Source organism: Mobula birostris, chromosome X, assembly GCF_030028105.1.
Source record: "Mobula birostris isolate sMobBir1 chromosome X, sMobBir1.hap1, whole genome shotgun sequence".
NCBI classification, from domain to species: Eukaryota; Metazoa; Chordata; class Chondrichthyes; order Myliobatiformes; family Myliobatidae; genus Mobula; species Mobula birostris.
The window spans coordinates 11,964,282-11,991,118 of record NC_092402.1 but is presented as its reverse complement, the minus strand read 5'-3'; the positions used below and the strand labels follow the sequence as shown (position 1 = coordinate 11,991,118).

At 49.6% G+C, this 26,837-nt stretch overlaps 1 protein-coding gene across 1 annotated transcript in view; it reads left to right on the top strand.

Annotated features, from left to right (window-relative positions):
* Window positions 1-26,837, top strand: part of igf2bp1 (insulin-like growth factor 2 mRNA binding protein 1) — a 250,578-nt gene that overhangs the window by 8,772 nt on the left and 214,969 nt on the right. Inside the window, exons 2-3 of the mRNA XM_072249785.1 lie at window positions 8,079-8,142; window positions 20,439-20,705. Of these exons, the coding sequence (XP_072105886.1) occupies window positions 8,079-8,142; window positions 20,439-20,705 (331 nt within the window). The remainder of the gene's footprint in view (window positions 1-8,078; window positions 8,143-20,438; window positions 20,706-26,837) is intronic.

Below are 26,837 nucleotides of genomic sequence, written 5' to 3'. Positions count from 1 at the left end.
GTACCGGATTGGGGTATCAGGGGGACAATGGGCTGAACGAGCCCTTGCAGTGGAGTTTCTGTGCTTTCTAACATGTCTGGTTTGCATTCTGCTGCCTTGGCCCGGTGTTCCTGACTGTGTGCGTGTCTGTGTGTCGTTGACAGGTGTTGGACGGGTTGTTAGCTCAGCATGGAGCCGTGGAAAACTGTGAGCAAGGTTTGTCACTCTTTTATTCACGTTATGTCAGCGCTCGGCCTTCAGCACTCTCTGCAGCCCCCGTTGATCTCGGGCCTCGGGGTGGTGCAGGATGCCAGGTGATCCCGGTATATCCACTGCTCGCCTGTCTAATCCCACCGTCACGCGAGGGGAACCTCGGGGAGCGTTTGCCCATTGAAGGCAAGAGGCAGACTCTGCCAGAGCTGGAGCAGGTCCGTGCTCGGGCACTAAGGAGTGACCTCAGGTTCCAAAATCTCTCATAACGTTCAAGGAGGCCATTCAGCCCATTGAGTTTGTGCCAGCTCTCAGTGGCACAATCAATCAATCTATTATTTCTCTGTAATCCTTTCTTGAAAACATGGCCATTGACCGGCAAGAGCCAACCATACACACACACACACACACACACAGACGTAAGACCATAAGACATAAGGCAGAATTAGGCTATTCAGCCCATTTTCCTGCATTCTCCCCATAACCTTGACGCCCTGACTAATCAAGAACCAACCAACCTCCACTTTAAATATACCCAGTGACCTGGCCTCAAAAGCTGCCTGTGGCAATAGATTCCACAGATTCACCACTCTCTGGCTAAAAAAATTTCTCCTCATCTCCATTCTAAAAGGACATCCCTCTATTCTGAAGCTCTACCTTTTGGTCCTAGACTGCCCCCGCTGTTGGAAACATCCTCTCCACATGCACTCTATCAAGGCCTTTCAATATTCGATAGGTTTCAATAAGATCTCCCTCATTCTTCTGAACTCCAGGGCGTACAGGCCCAGAGCAAACATTTCTAAGTTACAACACGTTGGCAGCCTGTGTTAAGATAGCTGTCCCCAGTCAATTGCAGCTTCAATAGAAGGGAGATCTCAGTAGCAGGAATGCATTGTATTTTATTTTTATTTGGAGATACAGCGCAGTTAGAATCCCATACTGCCCAATTACACCCAGGTGACCAACCAGCCTACTAAGCTGAGCGCCGTTTTGGACATGCGAGGAAACTGGAGGAAACGCGCATGGCTATGGGGAGAGAACGTGCAGCGTTCTCTTACAGATAGTGGCAGGAATTGAACCCGGGTCACTGGCGCAGTGATACTGTGCTGCCCCGTGCACCCTTCAGGAATTGCAATTAGTTTCCGTTCATTATTGTCACATGTAGTGCGGTACAGCGAAAGGAAGAACCCCCCGCCTTCCCCTTCACTCAGGACATGCCGTCTTCTCATTGCTGCCATCAGGACACACACTCAGCGATTCAGGAACAGCTTCCTCCTATTTCCGCATGGACACTGAACCCTTGAGCAGTACCTCACTACTTTTCTTTCTCTCTTTTTGAACTAACTTAATTTAAAATTTATATATACAGATACTTAATGTAATTTACAATAATAATACAGTTTCTTTATTATTATTATTAATTGCACTGGACTGCTGTTGCAAAAAAACCAAAAAATTTCATGACATATGTGAGTGATTCTGATACGGGTCTGTATTGTGGACTGAGAGTGGGAAGGGGGGCAGGGAGAGGGGAATCATGGTTGGGAAAAGGGGAAGGGAGAGGGGAGGGAGTGGGAAACACCAGAGAGACATTCTGTAATGATCAATAAACCAATTGTTTGGGAATCAAATCACCTTGCCTGATGACTCAGGGCTGGGTGTGTCTGCAACCACTCCATCCAAGTGGGAATGGGTAGGGGTGTGGGACAGGTGGCAGAGAAGAAGAGCCAGGGGTGAGGGGGGTGCAGACATACCCAGCCCTGAGACACCAGGCAAGGTCATTTGATTCCCAAACAATTGATTTATTGATCATTACAGAATGTCTCTCTGGTGTTTCCCCCACCCTCCCCTCTCCCTTCCCCTTTTCCCAACCATGATTCCCCTCTCCTTACCCCCCGCCCCCTTCCCACTCTCCGTCCACAATACAGACCCGTATCAGAATCACTCACATATGTCATGAAATTAATTTTTTTGAGGCAGCAGTACAGTGTAATACATAAAATTATGACAGTACTTAGGCTCTCTAGCTACATACATGTGCCTAAGACTTTTACACAGTGCGGTCGACATTCTTGAAACATTGAGTGTGTGTCTTCAGGCTCCTGTACCTCCTCCCTGATGGTAGTAATGAGGAGAGAGCATGTCTATATTCTGACAGTAAGCAGGAGCTGGCGGAGTGACCCATATTCCGCAGCAGCTTGGCACACTCTGATGAAACGGTGGCCGAGGATGGCCAGGCTGTTGGTGAATGGGGAGACGTACACCAGGGTGCAAGCAGAGTCAGCCTTGGCCGGGGAATGTGCCCGGCATGCTCTCGATGCCGAGTGTGATATGGAAGTGACCGCAATGAGGATGAAGGAGTCGCTTGGCTTGGACCCAGGCTGACTGGAGCCCATTGAACTTGGAGCCAACTCCTAACCACAAACCGCACAGCCCAAGTCAACACTACAGTCGGGGTTGGCACGGCTCCAGGATCTTAGGATTCCAGCTGAATAGGGAGTAGGAAGAAAAATCCCAACATCGATCAGAAATCCGAATAGAAACAAAATCAGACAGGACGATTTTCTGAGTGTTTATCAGAATCAGAAGCAGAATCAAGTTTAATATCACGGACATATGTTGCGAAATTTGTCGTTTTGCAGCAGCAATACAGCGCAATACACTATATATTACAAGCGCAAAATACTATATATTACAACAAGAAATCAATATTTTAAAAGTCAAATAGGTAGCAATATGTGAGCAGAAATAGTGAGGTAGTGTTTATGGTCTCAATCACCATTCAGAAATCTGATGGTGGACGGGAAGAAGCTGTTCCTAAAATGTTGAGTATGTGTCTTCAGGCTGCTGTACCTCCTCCTGTCATGGTGTGTTCTCAGAGGACTGGACCCAGGTGCGGAGGACCAGCAGGCTTTCTCTGTCATGGGAGTCCCTGGCACCGACTCAACCCAGGAGCTGCAGATGGCAGGCTCACAACTTGACCAGGAGTGGAGGACTGGTGGACTCCCATGTAGAGACCGAATTAAGAGGTTCAACACAGTCTTGAGGAGTGAATGAGCGACACCGTGAGACAATTCTTTTTCTCCAACACAATGACTCTGTTCAGGCACTGAACGAGAACACTTTTTAAATCAACATAGAATACAGGAAACATCTGCCAGTCAAAATTAACATGACCAGATTAAAATGAAAGCACAAGGTCTTAATGGCTCTGGTTAAGATAGCAATTAGTAAATACAGATGTTCCAAAGCCCTAGAACTCAACACAAAATGGCAAGCGACAGAGGCCGCAGGGCCCATGACACCTCCCTGATGGTAGTAATATGAGGAGGGCATGTCCTCGGGTGATGGGGGTCCTTAATGATGGATGCCCCCTTTTTGAGGCACAAATTTTGAAGCTGTCCTCAAGGGTGTACAGACTAGTGCCCATGATGGAGCGAGCAGAGTTTACAACCTTCTGCGGCCTTTTCTGAACCTGTGCAGTGGCCCCTCTATACTTGACGGTGGTGCAGCCTGTTGGAATGCTCTCCAAAGTACGCCTGTGCATATTTGGCATAGCCTTTGATGTCAAACCAAATCCCCTCAAACTCCTAATCGCACACCTTCTTTGTAAATGCATCAACAAGTTGGGTCCAGGATAGATCCTCAGAGATGTCGACCCCTCCCCAGGAACTTGAAACTGTTCCCCCTTTTCACTGCTGACCCCTTGGTGAGAGCTGGCGTGCAATGTGAAATCGTCCCTCAAAATTGGGCAGGGAGAATGAACATTGGGCAGTGAAGATAGACATCGGAGTGTGAGAATGGCCATTGTACAGGAAGAATGGACATTGGTCAGTGAGAATGGATATTGGGCGGGGAGAATGGACATTGGACAGTGGGAATGGACACTGGACAGTGAGAATGTACTTTGGAGTGCGAGAATGACCACTGTGGAATGAGAATGCACGTTCGGCAGAAGGAATGGACATTAGTCAGTTAGAATAGACATTGGACAGAGGGAATGGACATTGTGGAGTGAGAATGGACTTGGGGTGTGAGGATGCGTATTGGATAGGAAGAATGGGCGTTGGGAAGGGACAATGGACAGTGGGCAGGAAGAATGGACGTTGGCCATTGAGGATGGATATTGGATAGGGAGAATGGACATTGCGTAGGGTGAATGGAATTGTGGAGTGAGAATGGACATTGGTCAGTAAGAAGGCACATTGTCAGTGAGGTTGAACATTGGATAGTGAGAATGGATGTTAGTCAGTGACAATCAACGTTGGTCAGTGAGAATGAACATTGTGGAATGTGATTGGACTTTGGGCAGGGAGAATGGTCATTGGGCAGGGTGTGTGGGTATTCGGGAAGGAGAATGGACATCAGTTAGGGAGAATGGATGGACAAGCCAATCCCATCTGACAGAGGGGATGAGGGGAGGGGGAGGGGGACCTGATAGAGGGGAGGGGAAGGGGAAGGGGGATTTGACAGAGAGGATGAGGGGACGGGGAGGGGAATCCGACAGAGGGGATGAGGGGTGGGGGATCTGACAGAGGAGAGTGAGGGGAGGGGGAGGAGCATCTGACAGAGGAGAGTGAGGGCAGGGAGAGGGGGATCTGACAGAGAGGATGAGGGGAGGGGGATCTGACAGAGGGAATGAGGGGAGGGGAGGGGGATCAGACAGAGGGGAGTGAGGGGAGGGGGAGGAGATTCTGACAGAGGGGATGAGGGGAGAGGGAGGGGGATCTGACAGAGGGGAGGGGGAGGGGGTGTGACAGACTGGATGAGGGGAGGGGAGGGGGATCTGACAGAGGGGATGTGGGGAGGGGAAGGGGATCTGACAGAGGGGATGAGGGGAGGGGAGGGGAGGGGGATCTGACAGAGGGGATGAGGGGAGGGGGAGGGGGATCTGACAGAGGGGATGAGGGGAGGGGAAGGGGGATCTGACAGAGGGGATGAGGAGAGGGGAGGAGGATCTGACAGAGGGGATGAGGGGAGGGGGATCTGACAGAGGGGAGTGAGGGGATGGGGAGGGGGATCTGACAGAGGGGATGAGGGTAGGGGATGAGGATCTGACGGAGGGGATGAGGAGAGGGGAGGAGGATCTGACAGAGGGGATGAGGAGAGGGGGATCTGACAGAGGGAAGTGAGGGGATGGGGAGGGGGATCTGACAGAGGGGAGTGAGGGGATGGAGAGGGGGATCTGACAGAGGGGATGAGGGGAGGGGATGAGGATCTGACAGAGGGGATGAGGAGAGGGGAGGAGGATCTGACAGAGGGGATGAGGGGAGGGGATCTGACAGAGGGGAGTGAGGGGATGGGGAGGGGGATCTGACAGAGGGGATGAGGGGAGGGGAAGAGGATCTGACAGAGGAGAGGGGGAGGCAGAGGGGGATCTGATAGAGGGGATGAGGGGAGGGGGAGGGGTATCTGACAGAGGGGATGAGGGGAGTGGGATCTGACAGAGGGGATGAGGGGAGGGGAAGGGGGATCTGACAGAGGGGATGAGGGGAGGGGAGGGGGATCTGACAGAGGGGAGTGAGGGGAGGTGTAGGGCGATCTGATAGAAAGGAGGGGGTGGGGCAAGGGGATCTGACAGAGGGAATGAGGGGAGGGGAAGGGAGATCTGTCAAAGGGGATGAGGGGAGGGGGAGGGGCATCTGACAGAGCGAATAAGGGGTGGGGGAGGGGGACCTGACAGAGGGGAGTGAGGGGATGGGGAGGGAGATCTGCCAGAGGGGATGCGGGGAGGGGGAACTGGATCTGTCAGAGTGGATGAGGGGAGGGGGATCTGTCAGAGGGGATGAGGGGAGGGGAGGGAGATCTGACAGAGGGGAGGGGGAGGGGGATCTGACAGAGGGAATGAGGGGAGGGGGTTCTGACAGAGGGGATGAGGGGTGGGGGATCTGGCAGAGGAGATGAGGGGAGGGGGAGGGGGATCTGACAGAGGGGAGGGGGAGGGGGTGTGACAGACTGGATGAGGGGAGGGGAGGGGGATCTGACAGAGGGGATGTGGGGAGGGGAAGGGGATCTGACAGAGGGGATGAGGGGAGGGGAGGGGAGGGGGATCTGACAGAGGGAATGAGGGGAGGGGGAGGGGGATCTGACAGAGGGGATGAGGGGAGGGGAAGGGGGATCTGACAGAGGGGATGAGGAGAGGTGAAGAGGATCTGACAGAGGAGAGGGGGAGGCGGAGGGGGATCTGATAGAGGGGATGAGGGGAGGGGAAGGGGGATCTGACAGAGGGGATGAGGGGAGGGGAAGGGGGATCTGACAGAGGGGATGAGGATCTGACAGAGGGGATGAGGGGAGGGGGATCTGACAGAGTGGATGAGGGGAGGGGAGCAGGATCTGACAGAGGAGAGTGAGGGGAGGGAGAGGGGGATCTGACAGAGGGGATGAGGGGAGGGGGAGGGGGTTCTGACAGGGGAGATGAGGGGAGGGGAGGGGGGATCTGACAGAGGGGATGAGGGGAGGGGAAGGGTGATCTGACAGGGGGAATGAGGGGAGGGGAGGGGGATCTGACAGAGGGGATGAGGGGAGGGGGAGGGGGATCTGACAGAGGGGATGAGGGGAGTGGAGGAGGATCTGAGAGAGGAGTTGAGGGGAGGGGGATGGGGATCTGACAGAGGGGATGAGGGGAGGGGGGATCTGACAGAGGGGATGAGGGGAGTGGAGGAGGATCTGAGAGAGGGGTTGAGGGGAGGGAGAGGGGGATCTGACAGAGGGGATGAGGGGAGGGGGATCTGACAGAGGGGATGAGGGGAGTGGAGGAGGATCTGAGAGAGGAGTTGAGGGGAGGGGGATGGGGATCTGACAGAGGGGATGAGGGGAGGGGGGATCTGACAGAGGGGATGAGGGGAGTGGAGGAGGATCTGAGAGAGGGGTTGAGGGGAGGGAGAGGGGGATCTGACAGAGGGGATGAGGGGAGGGGGGATCTGACAGAGGGGATGAGGGGAGTGGAGGAGGATCTGAGAGAGGGGTTGAGGGGAGGGAGAGGGGGATCTGTCAGAGGTGATGAGTGGAGGGGAAGGGGGATCTGTCAGAGGGGATGAGGGGAGGAGGGTTATCTGACAGAGTGGAGTGCTCGGAGTAGGGGGATCTGACAGACGGGAGTGAGCAGGGAAGAGTAGTTATCCAGTGTGATCAGTGATTAGAAACATTCTCAACCTTGTCCTCTCTCCTGCCTTGTTGTCAGTTTGTTCCCTGCTCTTGGTTGCATAAAGATTTCAGTTAGTACCTTCTTTCTGAAACCCATCACCCCTGCTGGGGCGACAGTCGCTGACAGTAGCTCTCCAGAGTCCTCTGTCCTGGGCTGGTTTTTCACATTGTCTCCAGGTGTAGCCCATCTTCAGAGGTCTTTCCTTTCCCCCAGCTCCTGTCGGCATTTCTGCAGATTTGGGATTTTACAAGATGGGATTGCTGGACCCATGCCCAATCCTCCTCCTTTTTCAGCTGTGCTTGGGACCGTCCACGGCAGAGCTGAATTCTTTTTTAAAATAAATTCTTAAAACACCTCAGAATATAGAGGCATGCATTTGGAACAGGGATGAGGAGGAATTTCTTCAGCCAGAAAGTGGAGAATCTGTGGAATTCATTGCCACGGACAGCTGTGGAGGCCAAGTTATTGGAGGTTGATAGTTCACGATTAGTCAGGGCTTCAACGGTTACGGGGAGAAGGCAGGAGAATGGGGTGGAGGGGGATAATAAATCAGCCATGTTGGAATGGCAGAGCAGACTTGATGGACTGAATGGCCTGATTGGTCTCCTATGCCTTATGGTCCCAAGCAGGCTGCTATGTAGCCGGGCTGAATCCAGCTCTGAATTTGGAGTCAGACACCGTGACTTGGTGATAGAATTCACGCCATCCCGGGAGGATCTGACAATCTGCTTTCTGTTTTGCCCAGTGAACACGGAGACGGAATCAGCAGTCGTGAATGTTACGTACGGGACCAAGGACCAAGCCAGGCAGTGAGTATCACAGTACGGGGGTGGGGGCTGTCCGTTGTGCCTGTCACTTGTTCTTTTTACAGGATGTGACCAAATGAAGTCACAGGCGCAGTGGAGAAGGTGGGAGTAAGCCCCTTCCTGAACTGCGTGGCCACTGGTTTCGCTGGGTCATTACACACGGTGGGTACAAATCGATACATAGATGATCCCCCCACCTTCGTTCAAAGGACGTAGAAGAGTACAGCTCAGAAACAGGCCCTTCGGCCTACAATGTTGTGCTGAACTAATTAAATTAGTCATGAAATGGCCAACTAAACTAATCCCCTCTGGCTCCACAACATCTATATCCCTCCATTTTCCTCACATTCATGACCAGACAAGACAAATGGATAATCAGGTGAGAGGATGGATGTGAAGATTAGTCAGACTAAATTGTCACAAAGAAATTTTGTGGGGTTCTTTGCATTAATTTAGTCTCCTTATCACTGTCCGGGGAGGATAATCTCAGCATTTTTTTTTTTCGAATTGGTGCCCCTGAGCCCAATTACCATCCAAGCCAGAGACAGGTTTAAAAAATTTAAGGCATCGAGGCCGAGGGCAGAGGATCAACTGGTTTTCAGCTCACTACTCGGTGAGGTTTTATTTACTTCAGCACTGAACAGACTCTACAGCTGCGGCCTGCGGCCACTGGCACTCGTCTCAGCACTGAACTGACCGGGCAGCTGCGGCCTTGTGGTAAACCATGTATATATGTTGTAACTCGGTTACCTGTCAGGACACACCCCTCTGCTGACTGTCCCTGTGGCTCCCCCCACAGAGTCCTGTATAAAGGTGTTCGCCTTGCCCCTCCCCCTCAGTCCGGGGGGCAGACACTCACTGTGGAGGTCGTATTGTACAGCGAATAAAAGCCTTTCAGTATTTTACCAAACCTCAGTCTTTTGGAGTAATTGAAGGTGCTTCAATTTTATTCGCTGTACATTTTAAAACATGGAACAGGCCCTGAGACAAGACAAATTAGATCTTGATCCACAAATGCCTGACGCTGGAAAAGCTTTCGAACTCTGGCTGGCCTGCTTCGAAGCGTATCTAGAGGAGATTAAAGCGACCGACCCCGTAGCGAAGCGCAGAATTCTACTCTCCAGGGTCAGTCCACGGGTTTATTCGCTGATCAGAGACCAGCCGAACTACGACAGCGTGATGAACGCACTCAAAAGACAATACCTGCGGCTGATAAACAGCGTCTATGCTCAGCACCGTTTAGCGACACGGCAACAACGCCCCGGGGAATCAAGTGCTGAGTTTGTCCGGGCCCTACAGACACTCGTGCGAGCCTGCAATTGCCAGGAGCTGACGACGGTGCAGCATGCAGAACTCCTAGTGAGAGACACCTTCGTCACGGGGACCAGGTCAGTGTACGTGCGCCAGCGGCCGCTGGAAAAAGCCGATCTTACCCTAAGTTCGGCGATGGAGCTGGCTGATACGTTGGAGGCCGCTCTGCATAACTCCGAGGCTCTCCAGGCATGCGATTCCCCGATGGCCTCGTGGGCGCCGCAGACCTCGCAACCCGCCGGCGAATCGACCTCGGCTGCAGCCAGTCGTGAGTCCGCAAAGTGCTACTTCTGCGGACTGGAGAAGCACCCCCAGAAACGCTGCCCGGCCCGACAAGCTACCTGCTCCAGCTGCGGAAAGAAGGGCCACTTCGCCAAGGTCTGTAAGTCAAATCCGTGAGCGGGATCGAGCAGCGCCGCGTGCGAGTCGTGGGGGTCGCCATCTTCCCTGCACACTGCCACCACGTGCGAGACATGGGGGCCGCCATCTTCCCTGCCGCCATCTTGCCTGCACGCTGCCACCACGTGCGAGACATGGGGGCGGCCATCTTACGACCCACGGGTGCTCACGGGGCACCCCACCGTGCCGGTCCAAGACAGCGACCCCACCCTGGCTTCCGTGACCCTCGACCAAAGCACTCCCCACCAGCTCGCAAGGTCAATGATGGACATCCTGGTGGAGGGGCGCAGGACAAGCTGCCTGTTTGACACAGGCAGTACAGAGAGTTTTATCCACCCGGACACGGTGCAGCATTGTGGACTCATGATACGGCCGGTAAGTCGGAGGGTCACCATGGCCTCCAGGTCACATACAACAGACATCCGGGAGGGTTGTGTAGCGACACTAGTGGTGCAGGGCACAGAATATCGGGACTTTACGTTACTCGTCATGCCTCACTGTGTGCCCCTGTGCTGTTGGGGCTCGACTTCCAGAGCCACCTGAAAAGCGTGACAATGATGGGCCCCTCCCGCCAATTACTGTCATAAATCCCCAGCTTTGTAGGGATACGTCACATACCCCGCTACTGACCACACACACACACACACACACACACACACACACACCCCACCCAACATCATGCCAACTGCCACACTACCGACACCACTTGTGGCCTCTCCACCCTCAGGATCCCTCCCCCACCGCTGTTCGCCAACCTGACCCCCGACTGTAAATCCATGGCAACTAAAAGCAGGAGGTACAGCGTGGGGGACAGAGCTTTCATTAAGTCGGAGGTGCAGCGGCTGCTCAGGGAGGGGATCATTGAGGCAAGCACAAGTCCTTGGAGGGCGCAGGTGATGGTTGTTCGGAACGGGGAGAACAATAGGATGGTCGTGGACTATAGCCAGACCATCAATAGGTTCACACAGCTCGACGCGTACCCTCTACCCTGCATCGCGGATATGGTCAATCAGATAGCACAGTACAAGGTGTACTCAACCATAGACCTAAAATCCACTTACCACCAGCTCCCCATCCGCCGGGAGATCCGCCCTTACACTGCCTTCGAGGTGGACGGCAGGCTTTATCACTTCCTGCGCGTCCCCTTCAGTGCCACAAATGGTGTATCTGTCTTCCAGAGGGCAATGGACCGGATGGTGGACCAGTGCCAACTGAAGGCCACGTTCCCATATCTGGATAACATCACCATCTGCGGTCACGACCGGCAGGATCACGACAACAACCTCCAAAAATTTCTCCAAGCGGCCAAATCTTTCAACCTCACCTATAACAAGGACAAGTGTGTATTTGGGAACACCCAACTTGCTATCCTTGGGTGTGTCGGGGAGAATGGAGTCATTGGCCCTGACCCCGACCGTATGCGCCCCTTGTTGGAACTCCCCCTTCCTAACACCCTCAGAGCCCTCAAAAGGTGCCTGGGCTTCTTTTCATATTACGCCCAATGGGTCTCTAACTACGCAGACAAGGCCCGCCCCCTGGTCAAGTCCACCACATTCCCCCTCTCAGCCGAGGCCCGTGCGGCCTTCAGCCGCATAAAAGGGGACATTGCCAAAGCAGCAATGCATGCGGTGGATGAGGCCATTCCCTTCCAAGTAGAGAGTGACGTCTCCGACTTCGCACTGGCTGCTACCCTCAACCAGGCAGGAAGACCAGTGGCGTTCTTCTCCTGTACCCTTCAAGGCCCTGAAATTCGGCACTCTGCGGTAGAGAAAGAGGCCCAGGCCATAGTGGAAGCTATAAGGCACTGGAGGCACTATCTTGCCGGCAAAAGGTTCACCCTGCTAACTGACCAGCGCTCAGTCGCATTCATGTTTAATAATCAGCAGCAGAGCAAAATCAAAAATGATAAAATTCTGAGGTGGAGAATCGAACTCTCCACCTACAACTATGACATCATGTACAGGCCTGGGAAGCTCAACGAGCCCTCTGATGCCCTATCCCGGGGAACATGTGCCAGCGCGCAGATCGACCGGCTATACGCCCTACATGTAGACCTTTGCCACCCGGGAGTCACCTGGCTTTTCCACTTCGTGAAAGCCCGGAACCTGCCTTACTCCCTTGAGGAGATCAGGACGATGACCAGGGACTGTCAAGTCTGTGCAGAGTGCAGAGGCGCTGGTCAGGCCTTCTCAGGGTGCTTTCCTATCGAGGCAGGGTGGTGGTCATAAACCAGCTGGTGGCCTCCATGTTGTGGTACCGGATGGTCACCTTGGCCCCCCCTGCCCCTTTTGTAGCAAGAATGCAGAGGAAGCTAGTGGACTTCTTCTGGGGAAACAGGAAGCACTGGGTCTCTGCAGCGGTTCTGAGTCTCCCAGAAGGAGAGGGCGGACAGTCGCTGGTGTGTGTACGCACACGACTGGCGGCTCTCCGCCTCAGGACGCTGCAGAGATTCCTGTACGCCGAGCACCCTCCCAGGTGGCACGTGTTGGCGACTTTCTTCCTCTGGAGGGGCTGCTGTCTTGCCGAAGATATGCAGCTACCACCGGCGGGCGTTAGCCGTGCTGCTTTGCAGAGGCTGCCCGGCTTCTATCAGGACCTACTGAGAGTCTGGAACATGGTTGCCTCCGGCCGGGAATCCCCTCCTCTGGCAGAGGGCGGGGTCCTGGCCGACCCTTGCCCTGTCTCAACGGATGTCAGTGCGGCTCAGGTGTGTGGAACGACTCGGGCTGAGCTGCTCGTCGGGCCCAGGCCCCACAGCCTTACCCGAGAGACGAATCCACACAACTTGAGCCGTCTTTCATCAACACCCACAATCCCATTCAGGGATGCAGGCAGGAGGTACCTTTATGGGCTGCTGCTCCACACCCTCCACTTCCTAGCATTTGTCCACCGTCCCGACACGCCATGGCGGTCGGTCTTTCCACCTGGAGGTGAGGGGGGTCCCCAGTGGAAGTCCCTCTACAAGGGAGTCCTTCCCATGCACCTTGGGGATCTCGGCTGGAGGGTGCTGCATAAAGCGGTGCCCTGCAATAAGTTCTTTAGTTTGTACACGGATCTCCCAGCCGCGTGTCACTTCTGCGGGCTGGAGGAGACCGTGTACCATATGTACGTGGAGTGTGTGAGGCTGCAGCCCCTTTTCGCGTATTTGCGTGGGCTGCTTCTCGCCTTCTGGTTGCATTTCAGTCCCACCCTATTCATATATGGTCATCCAGTAAGGAGGGGGGCACAGAGGGATGAGGATGTCCTTGTCAACTTGCTCCTGGGGCTGGCGAAAATTGCCATCCGTGGCTCCTGGAAAAGGGTGGCAGGAGGTTCTCCCCGGGCGGACTGCCTGGCTATGTTTAGGGGGTATGTTCGAGCCCGGGTGAACATTGAAAAGGAATACGCGCAGTCCACGGCGACCGTCGAGATGTTCCGGGACCGTTGGGCTCCGCGGGGTGTAAATGCCATCATTGATGAGGATGGCAATATATTGGTTTAACATGTATTGTCTGTTTGTAGTGTAGTAAATATGTTAGTCACTGGTTTTGTAAATATTGTATAGCACCGACATTTGTAATAAAGAATTTTGAAAAAAAAAAGAGTGCAAACCGCACTTCTACCGACCCGAAAAGGCACCACTCCTCAAGGCCACCCGCCCCTTTGAGCGACTGAGTGTTGACTTTAAGGGCCCCCTTCCCTCCACCGACCGCAATGTGTACTTTCTTAACATTATCGACGAGTACTCGCGGTTCCCCTTCAATATCCCCTGCCCCGACACCACTACCACGTCAGTTATAAAAGCCCTGCGCAAGCTCTTCACTCTGTTCGGATACCCATGCTATATCCACAGTGACAGAGGGTCCTCGTTTATGAGTGATGAGCTGCGCCAATACCTACTGGCTAGGGGGATTGCAACTGGTAGGACCACGAGCTATAATCCCTGGGGGAATGGGCAGGTGGAGAAGGAGAATGGCACAGTGTGGAAAGCCACACTCTTAGCCCTCAGGTCAAAGGGACTGCCGGTCTCCCGCTGGCAGGAGGTCCTTCCCGAGGCACTCCACTCCATCCGCTCCCTGTTATGCACAGCCACCAATTGCACCCCTCATGAGCGGCTCTTTTCTTTTCCCAGAAAGTCGACCACTGGAACCACCCTACCAACTTGGCTGACGTCCCCGGGGCCAGTGCTGCTCCGGAAACATGCGAGGAGCAATAAATACTCCCCAGTAGTCGAGAGGGTTCACTTACTTCATGCGAACCCCCAGTATGCCTACGTGGTTTTACCTGATGGGCGGGAGGACACGGTCTCCATCCGCGACCTGGCGCCCGCAGGAGCTCCGGGCCCCTACCCTGAACACTCCGTGGTGACTATTGACCCCATACCCACCAATGTATGTACCTACGAGACACCGTGCACCCCAAACCCTATACAGACACCACACAACACTCCCATACCGGGCGCGATGCACACGCACGAGGGATTACTGACGCCTAACGTGCTGGCACCTGAAGTCAGGCCGGAGCCAGCACAACCGCCATTGCTGGTGCTACGTAGGTCACAGCGACGGACTCGACCGCCTGATAGACTTAACCTGTAAATATACTTCTTGTAAATATTGTCAGTCACTTCACCCCGCGGGACTCTTTTTAAAAAAAAAAGGAGGGGTGAATGTGGTAAACCATGTATATATGTTGTAACTCGGTTACCTGTCTGGACACTCCCCTCTGCTGACTGCCCCTGTGGCTCCTCCCACAGAACCCTGAATAAAGGTGTTCGCCTTGCCCCTCCCCCTCAGTCCAGGGGCAGACACTCACTGTGGAGGTTGTATTGTACAGCGAATAAAAGCCTTTCAGTATTTTACCAAACCTCAGTCTTTTGGAGTAATTGAAGGTGCTTCAGGCCTGCGGCCACCGGCACTCGTCTCAGCACTGAACTGACCGGGCAGCTGCGGCCTGCGGCCACCGGCACTCATCTCAGCACTGAACTGACTCTACAGCTGCGGCCTGCGGCCACCGGCGCTCGTCTCAGCACTGAACTGACCGGGCAGCTGCGGCCTGCGGCCACCGGCACTCATCTCAGCACTGAACTGACCGGGCAGCTGCGGCCTGCGGCCATCAACACTCATCTCAGCACTGAACTGACCGGGCAGCTGCGGCCTGCGGCCACCGACACTCGTCTCAGCACTGAACTGACTCTACAGCTGCGGCCTGCGGCCACCGGCGCTCATCTCAGCACTGAACTGACCGGGCAGCTGCGGCCTGCGGCCACCGGCGCTCATCTCAGCACTGAACTGACTCTACAGCTGCGGCCTGCGGCCACCGGCGCTCGTCTCGGCACTGAACTGACTCTACAGCTGCGGCCTGCGGCCACCGGCACTCGTCTCAGCAGTGGACTGACCGGGCAGCTGCGGCCTGCGGCCACCGGCACTCATCTCAGCACTGAACTGACTCTACAGCTGCGGCCTGCGGCCACCGGCACTCATCTCAGCACTGAACTGACCGGGCAGCTGCGGCCTGCGGCCATCGACACTCATCTCAGCACTGAACTGACCGGGCAGCTGCGGCCTGCGGCCACCGACACTCGTCTCAGCACTGAACTGACCGGGCAGCTGCGGCCTGCGGCCACCGACACTCGTCTCAGCACTGAACTGACCGGGCAGCTGCGGCCTGCGGCCACCGTCACTCGTCTCAGCACTGAACTGACTCTACAGCTGCGGCCTGCGGCCACCGGCACTCGTCTCAGCACTGAACTGACTCTACAGCTGCGGCCTGCGGCCACCGGCACTCATCTCAGCACTGAACAGACTCTACAGCTGCGGCCTGCGGCCACCGGCACTCGTCTCAGCACTGAACTGACTCTACAGCTGCGGCCTGCGGCCACCGGCGCTCATCTCAGCACTGAACTGACCGGGCAGCTGCGGCCTGCGGCCACCGACACTCGTCTCAGCACTGAACTGACTCTACAGCTGCGGCCTGCGGCCACCGGCACTCGTCTCAGCACTGAACTGAATCTACAGCTGCGGCCTGCGGCCACCGGCGCTCGTCTCAGCACTGAACTGACCGGGCAGCTGTGGCCTGCGGCCACCGGCGCTCGTCTCAGCACTGAACTGACTCTACAGCTGCGGCCTGCGGCCACCGGCGCTCGTCTCAGCACTGAACTGACCGGGCAGCTGCGGCCTGCGGCCACCGGCACTCATCTCAGCGCTGAACTGACTCTACAGCTGCGGCCTGCGGCCACCGGCACTCGTCTCAGCACTGAACTGACTCTACAGCTGCGGCCTGCGGCCACCGGCGCTCGTCTCAGCACTGAACTGACCGGGCAGCTGTGGCCTGCGGCCACCGGCGCTCGTCTCAGCACTGAACTGACCGGGCAGCTGCGGCCTGCGGCCATCGACACTCATCTCAGCACTGAACTGACCGGGCAGCTGCGGCCTGCGGCCACCGACACTCGTCTCAGCACTGAACTGACCGGGCAGCTGCGGCCTGCGGCCACCGACACTCGTCTCAGCACTGAACTGACCGGGCAGCTGCGGCCTGCGGCCACCGTCACTCGTCTCAGCACTGAACTGACTCTACAGCTGCGGCCTGCGGCCACCGGCACTCGTCTCAGCACTGAACTGACTCTACAGCTGCGGCCTGCGGCCACCGGCACTCATCTCAGCACTGAACAGACTCTACAGCTGCGGCCTGCGGCCACCGGCACTCGTCTCAGCACTGAACTGACTCTACAGCTGCGGCCTGCGGCCACCGGCGCTCATCTCAGCACTGAACTGACCGGGCAGCTGCGGCCTGCGGCCACCGGCACTCGTCTCAGCACTGAACTGACTCTACAGCTGCGGCCTGCGGCCACCGGCGCTCGTCTCAGCACTGAACTGACCGGGCAGCTGTGGCCTGCGGCCACCGGCACTCGTCTCAGCACTGAACTGACTCTACAGCTGCGGCCTGCGGCCACCGGCGCTCGTCTCAGCACTGAACTGACCGGGCAGCTGCGGCCTGCGGCCACCGGCACTCATCTCAGCACTGAACTGACTCTACAGCTGCGGCCTGCGGCCACCGGCACTCGTCTCAGCACTGAACTGACTCTACAGCTGCGGCCTGCGGCCACCGGCGCTCGTCTCAGCACTGAACTGACCGGGCAGCTGTGGCCTGCGGCCACCGGCGCTCGTCTCAGCACTGAACTGACTCTACAGCTGCGGCCTGCGGCCACCGTCACTCGTCTCAGCACTGAACTGACCGGGCAGCTGCGGCCTGCGGCCACCGGCGCTCATCTCAGCACTGAGCTGACCGGGCAGCTGCGGCCTGCGGCAATCGACACTCGTCTCAGCACTGAACTGACCGGGCAGCTGCTGCCTGCGGCAATCGACACTCGTCTCAGCACTGAACTGACCGGGCAGCTGCGGCCTGCGGCCACCGGCACTCATCTCAGCACTGAACTGACTCTGTGGACTTTGACTCACTTTCAAGGAATCTGCAGTTCATTTCTGTGTGTCACTTGTTTACTTTTTAAAATTCTTTGCACAATTTGTTATTTTTGTTGCACATTGGACATTTAACGGTCTCTGTGGTTTGGGTTTTTTTGTGAATTAAATGGTGTTTCTTTTTTTTATGGTTGCAAGAAGATGAATCTCTAGGTTGTACAGTATTCGGTAAAGAATATAGAAGAGTACAGCACAGGAACAGGCCATTTGGCCCACAGTGTTGTGCTGTACCAGCTAAAAAGCAAATCAAAAACACTGAAAAGCTAATCGCTCCTACCTACACAATGTCCATATCCCTCCATCTTCCATACATCCATGTGCCTGTCCAAACTTCTCTGAAAAGCTAATGTATTTGCCTCTACCGCCATACCAGGCATCCACCACTCTCTGAGTAAAAAACTTACCCCTCACATCCCCCTTGAACCCACCCCCCCTCACCTTCAATGCATGCCCTCTGGTATTAGACATTTCTACCCTGGGTGAAAGATAGGGTGAAAGATACTCCCTGGCTACTTGTCGATGCCTTTCATAACCTCTATCAGATCATATAGCACATGCCCTCTAAACCACACAGCACTGTGCCGAAGTCTTAAGCACATGTAAAAGAATTCTGTCAAGTGAAGGTGCTTTCAAAAGTAATGTCATGAAAAGATTGCAGTTTAAGAGGGAGCAACTGAAGACTGGTGACAACTTACTGGTGGTCCCCAAAGCAAGAAATACAACTAAATACTTTATTAATAACAATTTTTCTATAAAAAGTTGTGGTAAACAATCACCGTGGACAATGCAAAGGTGAGGCTGACTCGATGGTCGAAGCTCGTGGGTGTGAGTTAGTGTCGGAGAGGGTTTGAGGCATATTCGAGACAGAGTCAGCACGTGCGAAATGGAGGAAACTGGGGGTGAGGTTTGATTGATCTAAACACCAGGTCAATTTGGAAAGATCAGGAACGGGCCGGAACCTGGCGATGGGGTCCAGGCCCAGAAGGTACCGAAGCAACAGGGCCATGGGTCTCAGAGCGAGGAACGACCCGATGTTTGGACAATTTAAATACTGGGCCAGATGGATTGGAATGGCCAGGTGCCAGGACTGGAGACAAACGACGGGCCGGTTCTGCTCGCTGCTCTGTGACGTTTACTCTGCTCTTCTCTGCACTGATTCAGAGTCTGTGGGCCTGGTCCGGCGTCTCCAGGCTCCGTGATGTTTACTCCTCTGTGTGATGAACTGAGACTGAGGCTCTGGGCCTGCTCTGCTGGCTCCAGACTTCGTGTCTGGGGACTCACTTTCATTCTAAACGCTGGTTGCTTACTTTTACAGTTTGCACAATTTGATTTTTTTTCTCTCTGCACATTGTTGGGTGTCTTTATGGATTCTTTTGGGTTTCTTTGTTTTGTGGCTGCCTGTAAGGAGACGAATCTGAAGGTTGTATAATGTATACTTACTTTACAATAAATGTACTTTGAACTTTGATCAAAAGATTTTCTATAAAGAACAGTAAACAGTAAATCAAATCAATATTTGGTGTGACCACCCTTTGCCTTTAAAGCTGCATCAATTCTCTCGGGTACACTGAAGTGCAGTTTTGTAAGGAAATCGGCTGGTAGGTTGTTCTGAGCATCTAGGACAACTGGCCGCAGTTCTTCTGCAGACTTTGGCTGTCTCGCTTTCTCTATTTCTCCAGATAATCCCAGACAGCCTCAGTGATGCTGCAATCAGGGCTCTGTGGAGGCCATACCATCTGAAACTGTATGAAAAAAATCCAGGGTGCGTAAGACTTTTGCACAGTCCTGTACTGTGAACTTTGAAGTGAACCTTTCCTACCTCTTTTCCTAGGATTAACATCCATCCTCTATGAAATCGCATAGACAGACTGGGATTAAATTAAATTTAACAAATCCTTTCCTGTTGGGCCTAACAAGCAGGCCAATGAGCTGAAATGCTGGAATCGCTCAGCAGGTGAAGCAACATGTGGAAAAAGGAGCAGTTAACCTTTCTTTGTTGATGGTCGTCTCGGATGTGCTGAAACAGACTGTGTCTGGCCAGCACTGTTTTCATTGAAGGGGTGGTGGTTCCTGGGTGGCACGGTTAGTCACTATCACAGTGCCAATGACTCGGCTTCAATTCCCGATGCTGTCTGTAATAGGGTTGCCAACTGTCCCGTATTTGCCGGGACATCCCGTATATTGGGCTAAATTGGTTTGTCCCATACGGGACCGCCCTTGTCCCGTATTTCCCCCGCTAAGACAGAGCATTCCTATGAAACCTTTCGTGCCGAAATGGTGTGAAGTGAAGAAGCAATTACCATTAATTTATATGGGAAAACTTTTTGAGTGTTCCCAGACCCAAAGTAACCTACCAAACCAGACCACATAACACATAAAACCTAAAATAACACTAACATATAGTAAAAGCAGGAATGATATGATAAATACACAGCCCATATAAAGTAGAAATAATGTATGTACAGTGTAGTTTCACTTAACAGAATTGGGAAGATTGTAGATCATGTATGCGAACGACACGCATGTGCACACAGGTGCCCATGCAAGGCTTCATGGTCATGGTAGTCTTTCTTGGGGTAAACACAAGTGTCCTGTATTTGACTGCTACTTTTGTCCCTTGTTTGGGGGTGAGAAAGTTGGCAACCCTAGTCTGCAAGGACTTTGTACGTTCTCCCCGTGAGCATATGGATTTCCTCCAGGTGATCTGGTATCCTCCCACCTTGCAAAGACGTACAGATTAGTGTTATGAACACAAAATATTCTGCAGATGCTGGAAATCCAGAGTAACACTCACTAAATGCCAGAGGAACTCAGCAGGTCAGGCAGCATTCATGGAGAGGGATAAAGAGGTGACTTTTTGGACCGAGACCCCTCATAAGACTGAGTTTATAAGTTGAGGGCATGCTATTTTGGTATTGGATGTGTGCTGACACTTGTGGGCTTCCCCCATCACATGCTTGTACGGTGTTGGTGCGTTTCACTGTGCGTTTTGATGTATATATGACAAATAAAGCTAATCTTTAATCCTTATCTTTAAGCAGCAGCATGACTGAGCCAGTGACTGGTTTCTGAGCAGCAATTTCTATGTAATTTAGCTTGAGAGTAAACGACGCCTTCCTCTCTCTCCCTCAGAGCGATATCCAAACTGAACGGCCACCAATTGGATTCCTACAGCCTGACCGTCACCTACATCCCAGACGAGCAGGCGGTACAGCAGGGCCAGGACATGGGCCGCAGAGGCTTCAGCGGCAGGGGGCATCCTCAGCAAGGCTCCGGCACCACCATGAAGCAGCAGTTCGACATTCCCCTGCGGATTCTAGTCCCCACCCAGTTTGTGGGAGCCATCATTGGGAAGGAAGGAGCCACCATTCGAAACATCACGAAACAGACACAGTCCAAGTAAGACTGCAGTACCTTCAGAATCAGAATCAGCTTTCTGAAAGGCAGAAAAATACACTGCAAGACCTAAAAAGTCATTATGTCACAATTATAAATACATGAAAAAGTAAGTAGTGCCAAACTAGCTAGGTAGTGTTCATGGGTTTATCGATTATTCGGGATTCAGATGATGGAGGAGAAGAAACTGTTTCTAAAGCATTGGGTGTGGGTCTTCTTCCTGAAGGTAGAAATGACAAGAGGGCATGGGCCATAAGACCTTAAGACTTAGGGGCAAAGTTAGACCATTTGGCAAATTGAGTCTGCTCTACCATTCAATCATGACTGATTTATTCTCCTTCTCAACACCATTCTCTTGTCTTCTCCCTGTAACGTCTGACGCCTTTACATATCAAGAACCTATCAACCTCTGCTTTAAATATACCCAATAACTCCACGGCCATCTGTAGCACAGATTCACCACTCTCTGGCTAAAGAAATTCCTCCTCATCTCTTTCTTTCTTTCTTTCTTTTCTTTTTAAATCTTTTTACAAAGGGTAAACCATAAAGGCACTAATACACTGTTAGAAATTACAGGAGATATTAATACAGAAGAAAAAATTGATACAAACAGTGCAATTTAAACATAAAATAATATGGTAAAATAATAGTATACTAATTTATATATATATATATATATATAAATAGAGAAAAGGAAAAACCCCCCCAAAAAAAACCCACCGTGCAACTAAACTAAAAGCAAAGCAAAGCAATGGGCTAACTTGGAACGAAATAGAGTTAAAGAACTTAAAATCACGTCCTCAAACCCGACCTCCATTAAAAACAGTAAAAAAAAGGCAAGAAGGGAATATAAATATGGAACAAAAGAGAAAAAAAATTACATTAAATGAAAATATTGAATAAAAGATCTCCAGGTCTGCTCAAATTTAAGTGAGGAATCATAAAGATTACTTCTAATTTTCTCCAAATTTAAGTATAATATCATCTGGGAAAACCAAAAAAAGGTGGTTGGAGCATTAGGCTCTTTCCAATGTTGTAAGATACATCTTTTCGCCATTAAAGTAAGAAATGCAATCATTCTACGGGCTGAAGGAGAAAGATTACTGGAAATTTTAGGTAGTCCAAAGATAGCAATAATAGAATGAGGAGAGATATCTATATTCAATACCTTTGAGATAATATTAAAAATGTCTCTCCAAAAAGTTTCCAGAGTAGGGGAAGACCAAAACATATGAGTTAAAGAGGCTATCTGCCCCGGACATCTATCACAAAAAGGATTAATATGAGAATAAAAACGAGCTAATTTATCTTTGGACATATGTGCTCTATGAACAACTTTAAATTGAATTAGGGAATGTTTAGCACAGATAGAGGAAGTATTGACTAATTGTAAAATCTGCCCCCAGTCATCCACGGAAATAATAGATCCCAATTCTTGTTCCCAATCTGACCTAATCTTATCAAATGGAGCTTTCCTAAGTTTCATAATAATATTATAAATCACAGCCGATGCACCTTTCTGACATGGATTAAGGTTAATTATAGTATCTAAAATGTATGTAGGAGGAAGCATTGGAAAAGAAGAAAGTATAGTACTTAGGAAATTTCTAACTTGTAGATATCTAAAAAAATGTATTCTTGATAAATTATATTTATTAGATAATTGTTCAAAAGACATAAGGGAACCATCTAAAAATAAATCCAAAAACCGTGAAATACCCTTTGTCTTCCAAATTTGAAAAGCACGATCCGTAAAAGAGGGAGAAAAAAATATGTTACCTAAAATAGGAATCGCTAGCCCAAATTGGTTAAGATCAAAACATTTTCTGAATTGAAACCAAATACGCAGGGTATATTTAACTATCGGGTTAGAGACCAGTTTGAGGCGTTTCAAATCAAAAGGAAGAGAGGAACCTAAAATAGAGTCAAGTGCATAGCCCTGAGCAGATTGTAATTCCAATACTACCCATTTAGGAATGGATAGTGTATCTTGGTCAGGTAACCAAAATTTCATATGTCGAATATTAATTGCCCAATAATAGAATCTAAAGTTAGGTAATGCTAAACCTCCATCTCTCTTGGCTTTCTGTAAATGTATTTTACCCAATCTCGGGTTTTTATTTTGCCAAATAAATGAGGAAATTTTAGAGTCAACTTTATCAAAAAAAGATTTTGGAGCAAAAATCGGTAATGCCTGAAATATATATAAAAATTTTGGCAGAATAAACATCTTAACTGTATTAATATGACCAATCAAAGTTAAATATAATGGAAACCATTTAGATGAAAGTTGAGTAATATGGTCAATTAAGGGTAAAAAATTAGTCTTAAATAAATCTTTGTATTTACAAGTAATTTTAATCCCAAGATATGAAAAATAATTATTAATCAATTTAAACGGAAAGTTATGATACAAGGGAAGTTATTTATTAATCGGGAAAAGTTCACTCTTACTAAGGTTTAATTTATAACCTGAAAAAAGACCAAATTGTGCTAATAAATCTAAAGCAGCAGGGATAGATTTTTGAGGATTAGAAATATATAAAAGTAAGTCATCAGCATAGAGTGATATTTTATGGGACTTTAAGCCCCGAGTTATCCCAGTAATATTTGGAGATTCTCCAATGGCAATTGCAAGAGGTTCTAATGCAATATTAAATAATAAAGGACTAAGAGGACCTGTTTGGTCTTCCGAAATAATAAAAGGGAGTACTTTTTCTAATCTGTTTGCTAATAATTTAGAAAAAATTTTAGAATCAACATTTAATAAAGATATTGGTCTATAAGATGCACATTGAGCAGGATCTTTATCCTTCTTTAATATTAGAGAGATTGACGCTCTATAAAAGGATTCGGGAAGTTTACCAAGTTTTAATGAAGCCTCCAAAACCCTACAGAGCCAAGGGATTAATGAAGGTGCAAAAAACTTATAAAATTCCACGGTAAACCCATCAGGGCCAGGAGCTTTCCCCAGGTTCATAGAGGAAATAACATTCTTAATCTCATCAGTAGTAATGGGAGTATCAAGCATAGAAGACATATCCTGTGAAATCTCAGGGAAATCTAGGTTATCTAAAAAATCATTCATATTATTTAGAGTCTCGTAAAGACTCAGATTGATATAAGGAAGAATAAAAATCAAAGAAGGTTTGATTGATCTCCACATGATCAAATATCAGTCGATCATTTTGATTATAAATCTGATTAATTTGAGATTTAGTATAATTAGACTTCAGTTGGTTAGCCAACAGTTTACCAACTTTGTCACTGTGTACATAAAATTCACTTCTTGTTTTCTTTAATTGGTTTACAATCGAGGACGAAAGTAATAAACTATGTTCCATTTGAAGTTCAGTTCTTTGTTTATACAACTCCTCAGAGGGAGCTGTAACATATTTCTTATCAATTTCCTTAATCTTGTCCACAATTACCAACTCCTCCTGCTTCAACTTCTTCCTCAAAGCAGCAGAATACGAGATAATCTGACCACGAATATAAGCTTTAAAAGTATCCCAAAGAATGTTCACAGAAATATCCTCTGTGTAGTTGATTGTAAAAAAAAGATCAATCTGTTCATTCATAAAGTTAACAAAATCCCAGTCCTGAAGCAACAGAGAATTAAAACGCCATTGTCTATTATTTTGTGTATTGGCCTGAATTTTAATAGAAAGCTTAAGTGGAGCATGATCCAAAATGGTTATAGAGTCATAATCACATTTAATCACTGAAGAGATAAGCTGAGAATCAATAAAGAAATATCAATTCTTGAATAGGAATGGTGAACATGTGAAAAAAAAGAAAAATCTTTTTCCTGTGGATGCAAAAAACACCAAATGTCCGTTGACCCAGAATCAGAGAGGAATGAGTTAATCAAAGTTGCAGATTTATTGGGTAAGGTCCGTAGAGGAGCCGAACGGTCCAAAACTAGAGATAAGCAAGTATTAAGATCTCCGCCCCAGATCAATGAAAACTCATTCAAATTCGGGAACTGATTAAATAATGATTTATAAAATTCCAGATAGTCCATATTGGGAGCATAAACGTTAACCAAAACTATCTTTTTATTGAATAGTAGACCACTAACCAGTAGAAGTCTACCATTCGGATCAGAGATAATATCATGTTGTATAAGAGTAACTGAGGAGTCTATAAAAATAGAGACACCTCGAATCTTAGCGTTAGAATTCGAATGAAACTGTTGTTCCTTCCAGAACTTAAAAAAACGTAGTCTGTCCCCCCTCCGCACATGGGTCTCTTGTAAAAATAGAACATGTGCTTTAAGTCTCTGGAATACTTTAAAAACTTTTTTCCTTTTAATAGGATGATTAAGACCATTAGTATTCCAGGAGACAAAATTAATAATAGACTCCATAAACCCTAAAGTCAACCCGCAAAAAAGAGGATTGACGATAGGTTCGACCCACGAACCGGGAAAGGGAACAGAACAAACCAGAGATAACGGGTAGGAGAACGCAACCAATGCTTCAGTAATGTAAATAGCCCAAGAAGAAAAAAACTAAAACGTGAATCCCCTCCCGCCACCCCCCACCCCATGACCTCAAGGCTAAATCTAAAGCAGACCTGCCAGAAAGAAGCAAGCACTAAAACTACCCCCATGACTTCCAATAGACGCTCACTATAAAAAGTGTAAATATAAAAAAGATCAGCTAATTATAAAACAGTAAAAGAATAAAAAAAGTAGAACAGTTAAGACAAACACGATATAAAACAGAGAAAAAGCCAGAAAATATAAAGAAAACCGTAACAGATCACAGACCCTATGATAACCAAAAAAAAAGAAACGAAATTATTAATATAAACTAGTTAGGAAAACCTACAGAAAAAAGTACATTTAAAGACTACGAAATTTAAGGCCTCAAAGGAAATACGCAAAATGATACTAAGGGAATAACCGCCCAGAATCCCCAAGGAAAAAGAAAGGAATGACGTAGTTAGAAAGAAAGTTTGGCAACCATATTAATTAATCAAAAATAAAGTTTTCTGCCCATATAAAGCAACCAAAAATTAAACCCGACAGATTCACAACCTCTGATCAAACAGAGATAATTAAAAATTACGATTAAGATGTTGTAGGTGAAAATTGATCCAGATAACTCTGGGCATCCGATGGAGATTCAAAAAAACGAAGGGCTCCGTCAGGCGTACGAATCCTTAAACGCGCAGGGTAAAGCAGCGCTGGTTTTAAATCCATCTTGTAGAGTTCCGACATCACAGATCTGTAAGGAACCCGTTGCTCCCGAATCTGTTTGCTGAAGTCCTCCACGAATCGGAATTGAAGATCCAAAAAATCAATATAACCTTTAGATCGAACAAATCGAAGCAGTTTCTCCTTGTCTTGAAAGTAATGAAAATGTAAAATGACATGTCGAGGTTTATCTGACTTAGACGAATATGATGGAACTCTGTGAGCCCGATCCAATAATGGTGGTTGGTCAGGAAATACGGTAGGAAATGCATCTTTTAAAAGTTGAGAAAAAAACTTTATAGGGTTGTCAGATTCAGCAGCTTCACGAACACCAATAATTCGAATATTCTGCCGTCGCATTCTGGATTCTAAGTCAGAGTTTTTAAAAGTCAGAAAGTCCAGTTTTTTCTTCATTGAAGTAATTGTTTCTTCAAATTTCTCCATCTTGAGTTCATTTTGTTGCGTGGATTTTTGAAGATTAGATAATAGCCGACTGATGTTCCGTGACAGATGTTTGCATTTTATCGATTGAATCCACAATTTTCTGGAAATTAATTGAAATTTCCGCACGAATCAGCTCCGTTATAGAGGTTGAAATTTCCCTTTGAATTAGATCTGATATAGCTTTCAGAGTTAGCGGTGGTTCAGTCGGAGGAAGATCGGTACCTTTCGATCTAACCAGAGGTTTGCCATCTTTCCCATTTTTTCCATTCTTGGACATAGCAGACCCTAAAAGCATCCGAATAGCAAAAAGCCCAATTTGTTTCAGATTATTGTAAAAGTTGATGCCTTAATGGTTAGTTAAATATAGCTGATCATAAGAAAAAAAACTCAGAGGTAATGGAGCGAGTCAAGAGCACGACTTCACTCCATGAGCTCTACCAGAAGTCTCCCCTCATCTCTGTTCTAAATGGATGTTACACTATTCT